Source organism: Panthera uncia, chromosome C2, assembly GCF_023721935.1.
Source record: "Panthera uncia isolate 11264 chromosome C2, Puncia_PCG_1.0, whole genome shotgun sequence".
Classification (NCBI taxonomy): domain Eukaryota; kingdom Metazoa; phylum Chordata; class Mammalia; order Carnivora; family Felidae; genus Panthera; species Panthera uncia.
Window position 1 is genome coordinate 147,763,532 of NC_064810.1, and position 16,320 is coordinate 147,779,851.

The 16,320-nt window shown below is 51.2% G+C and overlaps 1 protein-coding gene across 1 annotated transcript in view; it reads right to left on the reverse strand.

Moving 5' to 3' along the window:
* MYRIP (myosin VIIA and Rab interacting protein) overlaps window positions 1–16,320 on the reverse strand; it is a 317,497-nt gene that overhangs the window by 83,319 nt on the left and 217,858 nt on the right. Inside the window, 6 exon segments of the mRNA XM_049628960.1 lie at window positions 2,487–2,522; window positions 2,524–2,631; window positions 5,119–5,199; window positions 5,419–5,516; window positions 9,247–9,327; window positions 15,275–15,411. Of these exon segments, the coding sequence (XP_049484917.1) occupies window positions 2,487–2,522; window positions 2,524–2,631; window positions 5,119–5,199; window positions 5,419–5,516; window positions 9,247–9,327; window positions 15,275–15,411 (541 nt within the window).

Sequence of the window (16,320 nt, forward strand, 5' to 3'; positions counted from 1 at the left end):
CGAATGAAATAATACGTGGGAATACCCTGTGAGTTTAAAGCCTACGTTAGGGAAAACTATTGACCATATGCTATTCCTATAGATGTCCGACAATCCCTCAATTACTGCTATTTATTAGTTACGTTTTCTATGATGACTCCCAAGTCTGTCTGCATCTGTTAGTTACTGTGCAGAGCTGCGGGCAACTGACGTGACCAGGGAGCGTTGGAGGAGTGTGTTTCCGGGGAGTGAGTCTCTCCCCTGCCCTGGGGAAGCAGCACGGGGTCAGGGTGGGGGAGGGGAGCTTCCGGCCTCCCATGAAGAAAAAACAGGATGGCCCAACATGCAGTGAGTGGCCAGAGGCATCCAGTGGGTGAGCTGAGACAGCGGCAGAGAAGCAAGATGATGCCTTCTGGCTGCAGGGGGAGGGGTGGGGAGAGGGCACCCGGGAGGACACGAGGCAGGGGCTGGGCTGGGGGGGAACGGGGTGGGGGGACTGTGAATCAGAGCAGGCAGATCAGTGACCCACTGACAGCTGCTGCCCTAGCTGACCAAAGCACAGCGGGTTCAGCTCGCAACTCGCAGAGGTCCCTTGATGATACTGTGGCCTCAGTTCTGAAATGTAGAAATAAGGTGATAAGAAGAAGAACAATATCTATCATTTGGGGAATGCCATCTCCATGCAAAGTGGCCAGTAGCCACGTCTCATTTAGTTACTGTTCTAGTCTATTCCTTGAACACATTAAGTTCCTTCCTGCTCTGAGCCTCCGTGCATGCTGTTCCTTCTGCGGGAATGCTCTTCCTCTCACTGCTCCCAAGTCTCTCAAACCTGAGTCTCAGGTGACCTCCTAGGAAGGGCTTTCCCTGACCGGCCTCCTAGCCAAGCTTTCACCTGCCTCAGTACTCTGTTCCTGCCATCTTCTTGGCCCCTCTTGACGACAATGACTAGAGTTTGTCCCCTTGTATTTCTCTTATTATCTCTATTTTACAGACAGTTACTAAACAGCTGCTCGAGGTCACGGTTAAGGGCAACTCCAGACTCTCATGCCCAGAAGTGCCAGAGGCAGAGCGCCCAAGCCCCCTGGGCTTGCCTCTGACCCCTCAGCTCGCGGCCAGGTCTGGGGTGCTGTGGAGATCTGCACCTCCTGGAGACCCCCAAACCTGACTCTTCGAGTTTCCTTCAGAAAGACCCCCGGAAAGCAGGGTGACACTATGCATGCAGCCTGAGCCCACGAGGGCAGGGATCACTTAGCAAAACATCTGAATGACAGGCTATGTGAAGGTCGTGTGCCTCTCCCTTCTCTGAACCCCAAATCCATCTCTGGTCTCAACCTTTCAACCGAGTGCCTATTACCGTGGACTGACTCGTATCCCGGTCCTGCTTTGCCAACCAGGCTATTGAGTCCCGGAGGGCTGGGATCGGGTCTCCTACTTATTCTGTGGAGGAGCACACACAACGAACAGCAGTCAAGCTGACAGCATGTTGGCAAGGGAAGGTTCTGCCAATAAATCAATGACGTTAAAGCTCTGACAAAGCCATCAAGGTGCCTCTCGTCACCCCCCGTGCATCTGGTGGTGGTGAGGCCGTGGGGAGGATCAGTGCGGGTGAGGCCACGGAGCATCACTTCTGGAGTTGCACGCCGACCACGCAGCTGGTGTGCACGCCCTTTTCTCGACCCTTGACCCCAAGGAGGGGCAGGGTACAGGCTTGGCATCGCTCTTCCCACGTCCGACTGCCCAGTTCGGCACAGCGCCTGTGTGCTGCCCGGTCCCTTCCCCCTGCCAGGTCCGTGGGCGCCGACAGCTTCTAGAACACGAGCCCTGCCTACCAGTCCCTGTGTTTCGGGCTGAATCTCCACCCGGAAGGCCCGGCTCTGCAGCCTTAGCCTCCGTCCTTCCCAGCAGCCCCCGTGTCCCCCGTGGGGCCGCTTAAACCAGTGAAGGATTTTACAGAGACATCAGCAGGCCCAGACCCTTGGGTCCCAGGAAGGCCACCGTGCTTTGTGATTCGGCCCTTGGCTTAATTTCAAGGTGACAGGCAGAAAGGCCGGAGCCCCTTCCTTCCCGACTTCCCAGCCGTGTCCAGATGTGGCCGTGGCCACTTTGGCGGCAATTTTCTCACGGTCACCTCTCAGGTCCGCTAAGGCAAGGGGCGGAAGTTGTAAGGACACACGTGGCCCTCATACAGGTGTTCTTTTCACAGGGTCAGTACAACTCTTTCCAGAAGGAGCATGCTTACTGACACCTTTGTTCTTCCTAAATTGGTCTCTGTGTAAAAACCCGCCTCCATATTCCTTAGGAGCCCGACTGTGTTTCCTCCCTCTGTCCCCTCCCAGCCACCACCCCCACACTTTCTCTGTTCCTCACCCCGTCCCCCCTTCAGGAACCCTTGGCACACCAGTCAACTACAGATGGTTGGGCGTGGCAGCCCCACGTCCATGGGGACAACGGCTCTGACCTGTGCCTGATGCAGGACATCTGCATGGGAGGGGGGGCCTGGGACTCACCCAGAGGGTGGAGGGAGCTCGGGGGCCTCCCGGGGGGGGCTGCGGTCCCCTCATCAGCGGCCTCTGCACTGCAGCTCTGGGGCTGTGACCACTCTGGCTCTTCTCCCATTTGCTGCTCGCCTTTGTTCTTCTGTTTTCTTATGATCTGGGGAGGAAGTGGGTGACACAAGGGGGCAAGTTACTGGCAAGGCCTTTGGGTGCTGGGTGGAGCAAGGGGCCACCTCTGGGATTTTTTTAGCCACTTTCTTTCAGCCACATTTAAGGGCTTAGTTTCAACAGAGTACCAGCCCGTTTCAGATCTGCCTTAGGGTAAAAACGACACAACTACAGCCCTAAACATTCTACAGCACTTTGCGGTTTGTAAGTAATCCTTTTGTGATGCTGACAACTTCTATTTATTAAGGGCCAGCACATGCCAGGCTGTTTCAGGCACTGTATATGGTCTATCTCATTTAATCATCGAAATAATTCTCAGGGCTATGTTCTATAACTCTTCCCATTTTACAGATGAGGAAACGGGCTCGGCGAGGTTAAGTCATCAGTTAAGGCCACAGAGCTCATGAATACTGGAGCTGCACCTCAAACCCAGAGTCTCTGGCTATAAATTCTGGTTTCAGGAAGCGCTGGCAGAGTCTGTGAAGCGGGCAGGTACCAAGAGCCGTCAGGGAAGGCTTCTGCTCATTTGTACCGCTTGCTACGTGGGGCACAGCCATTTGGATATAATGAGTCCATTTATACACTGGTGTCTGGGCTCCCAACCTCTGTAGGCAGGAAGCAGCTGAGAGAACGGCTGAGCCACTGATCTAAGTGTATCCTTCAATGTCTTTGTAGACCAGACAGGATGAGAAAGCGGGAGGCCGAGAGCCAGGGGGAGTGATGAACTGATGTTCACCACGCCCTCGGGCAGACCAGGGCCGGATGAAGGCGTACCCCCATCTCCAGAGTCCTGTACCAGCTGTCTGGTACACACCCCACAGAGTGTGTTCGACCCGTGACTTGTTTGCTTGGTTCGTAGGTCTCCAGCTTAGAAGCAGCCGAATCTGGGTTGAACGTACTTTGAGCTGTGGGTGGGATGAGACGCTTGGGGGTCTCTGGGTGGAGTGAGTGTGCACGGCATCAGGGACATGGATTTTTGTGACCCAAAAGGACGACCGAACGTGCTCATCGCTCCCCGCACGCAGTCCTTTGTTGGGTGACTCCTCATCGCTCCCAGGACAGGGAGAATATACTTCCCACCTTGGCTGTGGCTGACTGTGCGCCTTGCTTTGGCCAATGACGGGTGAGGAGGGAGTGGGTAGCGACAGGTGTCAGGGCGGAGCCTGGGCCCTCGTCCACACCACTGCTTCCTCTTGCTCTCCTGTGCTTCTGTCCTGGCTGTGTAGCTGACGTGCCTTCAGTCCGGCCCCAGAATGAACACATTGCACGGACTAGATCCCAACCCAGAGCTCGAGGTGCGGTCACTGCAGATGCACGTGTGAGAAAGAGACTGCGGTATGATGAAACGTATGTGTGGTCTTTGACCCTGGTTCCCGGCACAAAGCTTGGAGCGTCGTCGTTAGGCTAAGAGGTGATGAGCCAGACCACTATACAGATGGAGGCTGGTGGCCAGAAAAGCCAACCATGTGAACCATGGGACTTTCAGCCCCACCTTCAGCCTCCCTCGGGGCGAGGGAGGAACTCTATGCGCCCGACTGGTGCACGCACTGATGTGCTGGGAGTGAGTGTGGCGGGCGGAGAGGGCATGGAGGTCTGCACACCCCTCCTACACAGGCCTTGTTACCCTATGTATCTCTTCATCTGGCTGTTCATTTGTCTCCTTTATGACAAACCAGTAATTGGAAGTATAGCGCTTTGCCGAGTTTTATGAAAATCATCCGACCTGAGGGCAGTCATGGGAATCCCTGAATGAGTAGTAGGCTGGACAGGAGTGCTGTCACTTGGGCGTACCTGAAACTTCACTGGTATCTGGAGTGGGGGCACTCTAGTGGGGCTGAGCCCTTGGCTTGTGAGGTCTGTGCTAACTCTGAGTAGACAGTGTCAGAATTGAATGGAATTGAATTGAACTGAATTGAATTGCATTGAATTGAATTGAATTGAAGAACACCCCTGTGGCGTCAGAGAATTGCCTGTGGAACACAGAAATAATCCCGCTCAGAGGCACAGAGTTTTGGGGTGGCTGGCTTCTCAACAGTAATTAACTGACACACCGTGTAAGGGACAGTTTAGGGCATAGAGGTAGCAGGGGGTGACTGCAGGTTTTCTTCGGCAAGAGACTATTTGAGAGGTGTGAGAAGAGGACACACGTATACACACGCATGCGCGTGCACACACACACTCGTGGGAGGCCCAGGGAACAGGAAGACAGTGAGTAACCTGCTCCGGGCTGAGTTCCTGGCTCCCCACCCACTAGCTCCATCCATAAAGGCAACCATATTCGACCCCTCTGCTTACGTTTTGCCGGGCAATGCAAATCCTTTTGCACTGGCCCCCAGAGCACAAGAGGGGAGAGTGACAAGGCACAGAAACAGCGCCCAAGGCAGCAACGGTACCCACAGGTGCGCCTCAGCCGGCCAGAGGCCCTGGTCTGGGCCAGGGTGACGAACTGCAGTGCGGGAGGCCAGGGTCTACCTACCTTCTGCAGGACGGTCGTGGCCAGTTCGTCCGTCAGCTCCTCCTTGTGGTCCCGCAGGTAACTGGCCTCATTCTGCTTGTCCTGCAGAAGGAGGGAAGAGAAGGGCCGCATGCTGTGGGTGGGTCGGGGGACCCGGCAATCACTTTCTTGGGAGTTCTGACCACAGAGGCAGAGGCAGGGTGGGCCCGGCCCTAGTCAAGGACAGACACCATGAGGCCGGTTTGCTGAGAACCTATACTTTGTCCTGGCGGCCAGGACCTTGACCCGCACCTCCCCCCAGGGAGGAGAAGGGCGTCGTACCAGACTGTCCCCATAGGCTTCTGCTTTGGAAATTGCCTCCTCGATGGCCTCTTCAGCCACCCGCAGGGCGACAGCCAATGTGTCCATCATGCTGTGTCCTAGACAGGAAACAGAACACAGACCACTTTCGGAAAGGGAAAGACAAGTAAAATGATGGTTCCACTTTACTGCTTCTGTTTAAGTCTTGCAGGGGCCCGGTGAGAAGTTCCCCACTGTTCACCCTGGCCCCTAGTGGTTCCCACTCACCCTCAACTCCAGCCACAACAGAATTGCTGCAGAGTTATTATCTCTCCCTTTATGATCCCCATATCTTGGGCTTCCTTCCTCTGGTCCCTGCTCTGAAACTGAGCTGGTTTCTGGGGACCCCAAGCCTGGGCCCAAGCGTTCCTCCTCTGAAAATCCTCCTGTCCAGATCCCTTCTGTCTACCCACCTTGGCTGGATGTCCATCTGAGGTTCTGCAGTTCCTTCCCGTGGGGCCAGAAAGACTGTCCCTCCCCGCACAGGTCATTCTCAGAGAGCACGACTGGATCACACGGTCCCTCTTGTGCCCTAACACTGAGCATGGCTCCCGACACACAGAGTGGCTTACGGATAACTGCACAGAGGGACTCCATGTAAGGAAATACTGGTTCTTCTAAACCAAGTCTATCACTAACAACTCTGACCAAGTTCACCGAGCTCAACCACCTGCTGGCCCCAGACTGAGTGTCACATCCATGGCCCACAGTTAATCTCTACAAGAATCCACTGAGTAGGTGCCATCTGACAGACAAGAGAACTGAAGCATAGAGAGGTCAAGCAACTTGGCCAAGGTAACTCAGGGAGACAGGAAGAGAGATGAAGTTGGGATCCAGACTGTCTCCAAAGCCCTCGATTTTAACCGCAAAAGCGAGACAAATACAAGCTAACATGATTTAAAGTCTAATGCTATCGTTATTTTTAGCAAGCGTATTTTTTGCAAATGGCATATTGTTTGCAAATGGTGACAGGTGGATAGAAATGTCCCCATGTCAAAGGACTTTTGCAAGGTGACAAAATTCTTTAATTTTTTTTTTTTTATTTTGGAGAGAGAGAGAGACATGGAGTCCAATGTAGGGCTTGGTCCTGGAACCCTGGGGGGTGACCTGACACTAAATCAAGAGTCAGACCCTCAACCAAGTGAGCCACTTGGGTGCCCCAACCAAATTCTTTTTGGATCTAAGTGATTGGAAGAGTTCTGCTTCCCCAGAAGCTAGATTTCTTCTTCTTACTTGAAAGTGCGAATTTCTATCATCCCTCTCTTAGTTCAGCCCAGAAACCTGATTCACACCAGGCACAAGAACACAGGTCTGCAAGGGCTGCGTGCCTATGTCTTCTTTGCCCGGATTTCAACTTCCTGTTTCCATTTATAATCTCCTCCTCATGCATTATTTAACACATGCAAACCTCCTGAAAGCTGCCTCAAATCCTTTGTAGAGCGAGACTAGGTGTAAATACATCAACTCACTCATTAATCAATCAAAAAAACTTAATTCAAGCTTCTTAGGCTCCTAAAGACACAAACGTGGACCCAGATTGGCATCTGGCAGACATGAGTAAATCTCTAAAGCCAAGCCGGTTAAGCTCAGAGCGATCCAGCCGGCTGACGGGTCCATTGTAAGCGGACTATGATGATAGTCACAAGACACCCGCATCGGGGCGACCCAGGTCGAGGCTCTGCGCACCTCAGGGTGCCCGACTGAACATGTATTTTCCCTAATGTCTCCACACGAACAGGCTACAAAATTGAGGTTGTCAGGACACCAAGTACTCCCTGGAAGACACTGGATTTCCCATGTCTCTTCTTCAAGATACTAGCCAATATATTTGTCAGAGAAGAAGTGCTTGTAAGCTCTTGCTGGTTCTGTGAGGGGCCCCATGATGCCTTGAGGGACAAACCAAGTCCACGGTCCTGTGTGCTTCTGGGTGGCGGGGATCATTACCCAGCTCCACAGGTCCCGCACAAGTACGAGCCTGGAGCCATAACCCAAAGGCTCTGGATGCTGCGGTCGTGACTTCCAGAGGAGGAGGAAATGGAGCACTGAAGATGGTTTAGCTTGAAAGTGAAGTTCAGATCGGTGCCACAGAGGGAAAGACTGTTGGGGGGTGTAGAGGAAGGAGAAGAAGCCAGAGGCAGACTGACCTAAGCTCAGAAGGCCAGCAGACAACGGGATGGTCAGTTATAGGCATCAACCTGGCTAGGCTACTGTACCCAGTTATGTAATCAAACTGGGGTTATGAAGGTATTTTGTGGATGTGGTTAGCATCTACAGTAGTTGACTTGAAGCGAAGGGCACTGCCCTTTAGGTAACGTGGGTGGGCGTCATCCAAGCTGTTGAGAGCAAAGGCCTTAAGGGTACCAACTGAGGTTTCTGAGAGAAGAAAGCCTGTCTCAAGACTGAAGCATGGACTTCTGTCTGAGTCTCCCAGCTACTGACCTACACTGTAGACTTCAGGCTTACCAGGCCCCACAACTGTGTGTGAGCCAAGTCCCTAAAATAAAATAAAATAAAATAAAATAAAATAAAATAAAATAAAATGAATCTGTGTGTGTGTGTGTGTGTGTGTGTGTATGTCCCACTGGTTCTGCTTCTCTGGAGGACCCTGGTGGATATGAACGGTCACCGAAGGCAATATCAATACCAGGGAATTGTGGGCAAGAGGTGCTCAGGCCATGGATGTCAGAATATCAGGATAGAAATTGAAGGACAGAATTGGAAACAGAGCTGACAGGAACTTGTCACTTGAGTGGCTGGGGCGAAGTAGCAGGGAGGGGGGCTGAGGGAAAGGGAACTCTTGCCGGTGGAGCTAGGCGGCTGAGGACCTTGATTAGGATGGGCTGAGGTTCAGATCACTGTAGGATTTACAAGGCTTAATAATCAAGCTTTGGAAATGTGAGTTTAGATCTCTGGGCTGAAATGAGTGCCGGGCATTGCAGCCTCGGCAGTGAATGGAGGTGCACGGGGGGCCCAGGGGTGTAAGGTACCCTGTGGAGAGGTTCCAGGCAGCAAGGATGGAGGAGGATGGGACCTTCCTGGGAAGGCACCCAAAGGAGAGAACGGAGAGCAGCTGTAGGGCGCCAGAAGCCGGGGACTCAGGAGGCTCTCAAGGTCCAGCGCTCAGGAGAAGGAGGTGAAATAGTGGAGAAGGTTTTATTTGAAACCGGAAGTTTGTTTGGCTTTTAACTTGTGCTCTAAGGGGACTATTATATTGGTATAAAAAAAGGAGAAGTGAATCAGGAAATGACACATTCTTTATAAGAATATTTTTATTTTATTATTATTTTTAAATGTTTATCTATTTATTTTGAGAGAGAGAGAAGCAGAGAGAGAGAGAGGGAGAGAGAGAATCCCCAGCAGGCTCCGCATTGTCAGCACAGAGCCGGATGCGGGGCTCGAGCTCACGGACTGTGAGATCATGACCTGAGCCAAAACCGAGAGTTAGACGTTCAACTTACGAAGCCACCCAGGCACCCCTGTAAGAATATTTTAATATGAGCTACGCGGGTGTATTCATTATTATATTCCAACTCCGGAAGATGGTATTGGAGCTCTGACTCACCAGGTGATGTGAGGTACCCAGGGGTGGGGTAGCAGATGCGTTTCTTTAGGCCACGCCTGGCGTATACTCACCAATTTCGACGATGGAGTCACACAAATGGCAACAACAAGAATGCCCGTGGAGACTCACACACAGCCACAAGCAGTTGTGTCCAGCGGTTACAGTGCAACTGGGAGACCCTGACGGGGTCTGAAGGTGTTCCTAGCCCTCCAACTTCCCGTTAGCTATAAACTCTTAGGCAAACTCACCTTCAGACTGTCTATAAAATGTTGAATCACTGCCTGACACACTTCCTTCATTCTCCAGGTTTGCCTCGAAAAAGCTTCCTCCTACAGGGAGGGGGAAAGCGGGACAGAGAATAGGATTATCACAGGTCCCCAGGGAGCACAGGTGCACGGTCACAGAACTGGCAGGTCACCCGTACCCACTCTGATTAAGTCAGCTTTGCAAACAGGTTTAGGGAACCTCTGGGTTTTATAATAATGCTACAGTTTTGGACCAGTCACCCTTTTCTTCTCACAGTGATTTGTGGTGTTACATTGCTGCCTACCCTAGTTTTCTTCCGGTACCTTCTTTGGAGGCAGCGTGGAGTCAAAAACAGAACAACAGATCGAAGTCAGAGACATGAAAGGTTGATTCCTGGACCTGCAAATTACTAGCCATGTGACCTTGAGTCTGTGACTTAACCTCTCGGACGCTCGGCTTCCTTACTAGAAGAAAGAGAAATCTCAAGAGCTCGTGACGGTGATGAGACCCTGTGGGTTTGGTCTTTAGCTGCGGTCTGTGGCACTGACCCACACAGCTGCCTTTAGCTAATGATTTAACTATCACCCTTCTCTTCTGTAGAAGGGAGTCCACGTGGAACAAGCCCAGAGATAGCCAAGGTCAACCCCCTGGCATCTGATCTTTGAAGGCCCGCTGCCTCTCCTCTGGTCTTCTTTGAATCGAACACACAATCCTAATCTTAATCCAGGCCGGGCAGAGCAGTTGGCTAAGCCCTTTTTAAAGCCCTTTTCCAAGTTGGGGATTTTTATGATATGTGTTCATTCACCAAATGAGATCTCTGAAGATGGCGATGATGGGACTCTTTTAAAGTCACTGGATATTACATCCCTGGTACCCAAGATAGCACCTAACAGTGGGTGGCTCAAGAAAAATGGATTGGATTGGATGTTGGTGGGAACACTGATGGAACCCAGAAAATAAATATGGGTCTATGTGCCTTAGCTCAAAACGGGGCAAATGCCAGTAATGCTATGTCAAACTAAGCAACAGGCCTCCAGTGCTTATAATACACCCTGTGCTTTCTTGGATGGCTGTTAGGGGGGCTCCCATGTGGGAAATCCAGGGGTAAATGCTATAGGTATTTGAGGCAGGTTTAATAGCCGGCTACCTTCACGAAACAAGCCATTAGTGGGTAGCCTGTCATGGCGACTCAGTCTGACCATATATCATTCTCCGTGTTTGTGTTTTTTGCCCAGCCTTTCATAATATATATGAAGTCCATTTATTCTAGCTCTGTGACCCTGAAGATGTGGCTTTGTCTTTCTGGGCCTCAGTGTCTTCACTTACGATGTAAGGCTTTAAGATGTCATCTCTGCAGACCCTAAGCTACAGATCTTAGTGCAAATATTTCACTGTGGCGTGGCTACAGCCAGTATTCATTCATCCATCCGGCCAAGAGTCCACAAGCACCTACTAACTAGGAGCCTGGCTCTGGGCTGGGTGTTAGGGTATACTGGTGAGCAAAGCCAGAAATCCTTGCTGCCCTGACCAATTGGATAGTCTAGTGGGAAAGAATTCATCAATCAAAGATTTATGTAAGTCAATGTAAAATTATAGATACGTTAAGTGCCCTGATTGGGTGCTTCATAGTATGGTGGACGTGTCTAACAGGGACAGTGAGTCACCAGGCAGAGGGGTGGTGGGCAGGCGGGCAAACAGCGTGCACAGGGAAGGCGGTGGGGGTAGCAGGTGCATCTGAGGACCTAAACAGGAGGCAGTGTGGCTGGGCTTGGAGACCCAGACCACACAGGGCATGGTGACCGTATCTTTATTTTTTGATCTTTATTCCAACAGCCACATGAATAGCCAGTGAAGCTTCCATGGAGGTGATCTGGTCAGATTTGCACGTCCAAGTGTGCTCTGGCTGCCATCGGGAGAACGGCTTGGTGGGGGCAGTGAGGAAAGGCAGGGAGTGGAGGCCCTGAGTGCAGTGTGCTCTCGGTTGAGGGTCTCCGCCACCTACTGGGAAGAGCACTGAGGCAGGGCGGCAAGTGGGGGGATGTGCAGACCAGGAACGGTCTGGGAAACAGAGAGACTCGGGCATGTTTACAGATCAATAGGAAGGAACCAGTTAAGAGAGAGGCTGGCTTAGCAAGAAGGAAGGGATGCATGACCTTGAGACCTTCCCGGAAGGTGACAGGATCCAGTGTAGGGGTGCATACTACCTGCCCTGTGAAGGAGAAGGTGCGGTCATCTGCCGAGAGAATGGGGGAGGGTGGAGGGGGGAATGAGCAGAGAGAAGATCTAGAAATATCTTGGGGAGAATGAGCTGCCCAGAGGGCAAGCTCTTGCTCCGCATGATTTTGAACCTTCTAGTACAGCATCTCTCCCCCCGTGTCCCTTTAAATTCACAGGTGGGATCTTTCAGTGTTATTTAGGAATGGCAGAAAGCGGCTGAACTGTTCTGGAAAGCACTGATGTGGCAGTCACACCAGGTCATCCTATCTTTCGTGAGTTGCAGGAACCTCTGATTTCACACGGCTCAGCATTTTCAGAAGACCACGTTTGTCAGTCAAATCCCAGATGAAGGATGTTATAGACCTTTACAGGAATCACATCCAAAATAGATATACAGTGTTCATGAATAAAAAGGCAGGGCTTATTTCTCCCATTTTATTTATCCCATAAACGCGTATTTATCCAATAAACGTTTATTTATCCAATAAACGCGTATGTCATTTATCCAACTGTCTAGAGATTAAGTACATTAATAACGACTACATTTATCATTTCACGTAGTGCCGCTTCTCTCTAGGGTAACCATTAAAAATGTCACGCTCAATCTATCGGATGAATCAGGCGAGCACTCGTTACCACTGGACACTATATTTTTAAAAAATTTATTTACTTATGATCTGACTTCTCCAACTGGCCTGCTGGCCCTGGGATGGTAGGGTCTTGTCTGTCTTGTCACTCAAACCAGGTGGGCACACAGTAGGTGTTCAATACATGTTTGCTGCATGTTTATTAAAGGAATGAATACATCTTAGATCTATCTGATGGAACTAATGGGTCTCCTTGTAGGCCTGGCCTATCCGGGTCACCTGATACGGGCTGTGGGAGGAGTAAGCCTAGCTTGGGAGGGCCGGAAGGACTGACGTGGGTGCAGGGCGGGCACCTGGTGGCTGACCCATAAGATTCTACGAACTCATTGAATTTTCAATGGACTGAGGGTGCTCAGGCCAACTACGCTGGTCCTGGGGGTGGAGAGGTTTCACAGGTACAAGGAGCTCCACCCCGAGAGTTCTGGAGCAGAGCACATGCCTTGCGTGCCGTAGATATTGCATGTTATGTTCTGACCATCACGATTCTGAAAATGAGTACCCTTTGCTGGAGCTGAAGATGGGCCCATCTTATTTAGATGCTTGCTGCATAGGGCTGCCTGGGTGGCTCAGTCGGTTAAGCATCCAACTTCAGCTCAGGTCATGATCTCACAGTCCCTGAGTTCGAGCCCTGCATCGGGCTCTGTGCTGACCACTCAGAGCCTGGCGCCTGCTTCAGATTCTGTGTCTCCCTCTCTCTCTGCCCCTCCCCTGCTCATGCTCTGTCTCTCTCTGTCTCAAAAATAAATAGAAACATTAAAAAAAAAAAAAAAAGAATGCTGCTGCACAAATTGTGGTCAGGTGCTCTCTGGGGCTCTCCATCTCGGCTGTGCCTTAACATACCCCATGGAGCTTTACAAAGTATCTGTACTGGGCTCACCTCCACAGATTCGGAAGTACGTGGCTGAGCGTGGAAGATGACCCTGTGCACTGTTTTAGAGCCCCCTAGGTGATTCCGGACTGAGTACGGTCGGGATTGAGGAAGACCGGTAACAACAATGCAAGGGTGCTGGGTGATAGGTGGGAGCTCATTGTGAGGGCGCCCCAGTCATTTGGCGTAACCGGGAGGCCACGCGTGCCCTGGGGGATCTCCCCCTGCTCGAGGCGTGACTGAATTTTCTAGGCGGTGTGTAGAATAAATCCCATTGTTTCATGACGGCGGCTTATCAGCTTTGAACATGATCTCACAAACCGTTTCTTGTCCCCTGGTCTTCGCTTCTGTTAAACAGAAATCTTAGTTTAAATGGCGCCCTGAATCATGAAGGCAACTGGCTGGAATGCTTCAGCGAAGCGTCTTGGTACCCACAAAATGCTTTCAAGATTAAGCGAGTGCCACGCTGAGGACAGAAGATGTGCCAGGGGTTGAGCCACACTTTGGGGACACAGAGGTGATGAAGCTATTGCTTCACAGGGTTGAGCAGGAGAGAGGCGTGTAAAGCATTCCCTGAAGGCCCGGATGAAGGAAGTGGTGAATCCCGGAAGGCCCAGAACCCAGATCTGCCTCTATGGTGGCAGACAGCTACCCCCAGTGGATGGTTTTCCTCAGGAAGTGGCACGTGAAAATTTCAAAGCCCTGAGCTGGCCCGCTTGGGACACATGTCTGCCTGAGCCACCCTTGGGGCCTGAGGGAGACAGGGGAGGAGAGCAGACTTGTGGTCTGTTCGGCGGGATTCTCCACATGTTTGCTTTTCCCCTCGTCTTGCAGTAGGCAGTGGAGGTCTGAATTTGGTGACTGGTATAGGGGTACACCAAGCAGACCTGGGGGTGTACGTGAGAGAAAAGAAAGGATGAGATGCAGTCAAGTGAGCCAATAATATTCTGGAAACTTCCTGAGGTATCTCTCTGGGTTGAAAAACGACTGTTAACAGGATTCCTCTCAGGCTTTATTTCTTTTTTGGCCTCCATTCCTGGAGAAAAGGTTTTTCGAAAAACCAGCAAAGGGAAGATAAAAATAATCTGTACAAACCTTCAGCGCTGCTCTCTTAGCTTAGGCTTCCTGAACGGTTTGAAAGATAGAGTCTAGCAACCACCACAAAAGGCCCTAATGATTCTCTGTGTTTAATGCGTCCTTTAATGCTTTCCTCCCTTGTCTCAGTGGCTGGCATATTTTTAGATAAGACATGGCCATAGACTTTATTGAAAATACAACAATGTAAAATAATGACGGCGAAAAAGCTCCAGAATGAGACGGATGAGATCTTTTTTCCTTCCCTCTTTCTCGTGGATAAAAAGCATTTACCTGCGTCAGCAAAGTGTTGGAAAAAATCTGCCTTTAGATAGAAGGAAAAAAAAAAACAACAAACACGAGCCTTTTTTTGGAGGATACGCTGTTCATATTCTGACAACGATTTCTTTTTACTGGCTGGTCTAATAGAACTGAAGAATATAATTTCTCATTCTAATTACATTGGTTGTCTTAACTGTATAAAAACAGCGAAGGTAGAATTAGTCCTTCAGGCTTCCTGGGAGAGAAGCCCGTACTTTCCTGACTCTCCCAACACATCAAGTTCTGGAACTGGTGTGAGTAGAATTTTGGAGTAGGAGAGCAGGGGAGTGGAGCGCATACCTCAGAGTATAGACTAGTCTATGTGATCAAACAAAGAGGACTTTCTGATGTTTTAATCGTTAGGGGGAGACGATCCAGAATCTTTGATTTCTAGGGATCTAGAATTAATATGTCCACAACATGCAGAAATACTTTGGTCTTTTTTTTTAAATGTTAATTTATTTACTATTTTGAAGGGGGAGAGGGGCAGAAAAAAGAGAGAGAGAGAGAGAGAGAGAGAGAGAGAGAGAGAGAGAATCCCAAGCAGGCTCCATGCTTTGGGCACAGAGCCCGACTCAGGGCTCGAACTCACCAACTGTGAGATCACGACCTGAGCCAAAATCAAGGGTCGGACACTTAAGTGACGGAGCCACCCAGGGGCCCCAATACTTTGGTCTTCTCAGCACATCCGACAGCCCAGTGGGGATGCTGGCACGGGGTAACTCAAACTTAACAGAATCTTTGGTATTTAGCCTCCTACTTCTGATCCTCATTGGGGCCAGATAGTTAAGCAACTTTCTTGGTCCCAGTTGAGTGTGGCCGGTGTCAGGGGCCTCCCAGCCCGGCCTCCTTCCATCCCACCAGCCCCGCAAAGACTCCCAGAGCAGAGCACCGCCCACGTACCTAGAATATCGAAGCACGCCCCGCTCTCCAGCCGGTGTTTCCTGTACAGGTTCTTCAAGACCTTAGCACTGCCGAAGCGTTTGAAGCGACTCTTCACGTTATTGTAGAACCATTCCAGAGACTGGGTCCTCAGAAGCCTGCGGAAAACACAGAATTAGAAAACAAAATCAGAATTAAAAACCGGAGTGATTAAAATGGTGGGTGGCCAAAGGTGCCGTGATACTCCGCAGCTCCTTCCATCAAGACGTGGAGCTGCCTTCTCCACTCTCGAGTCTGGGCTGGTGCGCGTGTGTGACTTGTTTGGACCGCGGAGATGGGTGGGTGTGACACTGCAGATCTTGAGCCTTACGGCGACCTCTCTTGCCGCTCCTGGAGATCCTGCACCCCGTGACCATGCGAGCAAGCCCAAGCTGGCCTTCGGGGTGCCCAAGGACACTTGGCCCAAATCACCCCTTCCGCCTCAGGCAATGACCGGCCCATCTCAGACAGGTGAGCGAGGGAAAAGGTGACAGGGACCTGGCGAGTGACAAGAGTGATAGCAGCCAGGAGGACAGCAGCGAGGATGAGGTCCAGGTCACCCGGACAAAGAGATATTCAGCAGCGGTGTGGATTCAGAAGAGGAAACAGCTGACTCTGGTGATGAGGACACAGGTCAGCCTGTGGCAGTGACGGAGGGTGGCCAGGGGAGCTGCAGCCACAGCCAGAGCCACAGTACCAGTCTCACCCCCAGGGGCAGCGAGCACTCAGCCCAGGAGGCTGGCAGTGAAGCCACAGCTTTGGATTCCAGGCACAGTGACCGAGTCCCAGGGCCCCCGGGACTGGCGCAGACACGATTACTGTGCACAGAAACGCATGTTTCCAGCGGTCTCTTTGTGAGCCCTCCGCCTTGTTCGTTTTCCTCCCCTCCTCCAAACCTTGGCTGTTATTAAAGCCAGTCTCTCTTTAAACAAATAAACAATTGACTGGAGATGCATGAGTGGCCTGAAGAAGGACCAGGAGAGCAAGCATGCACCTGAGTCCATCCAAACAGCAAGTGGATAAATGCT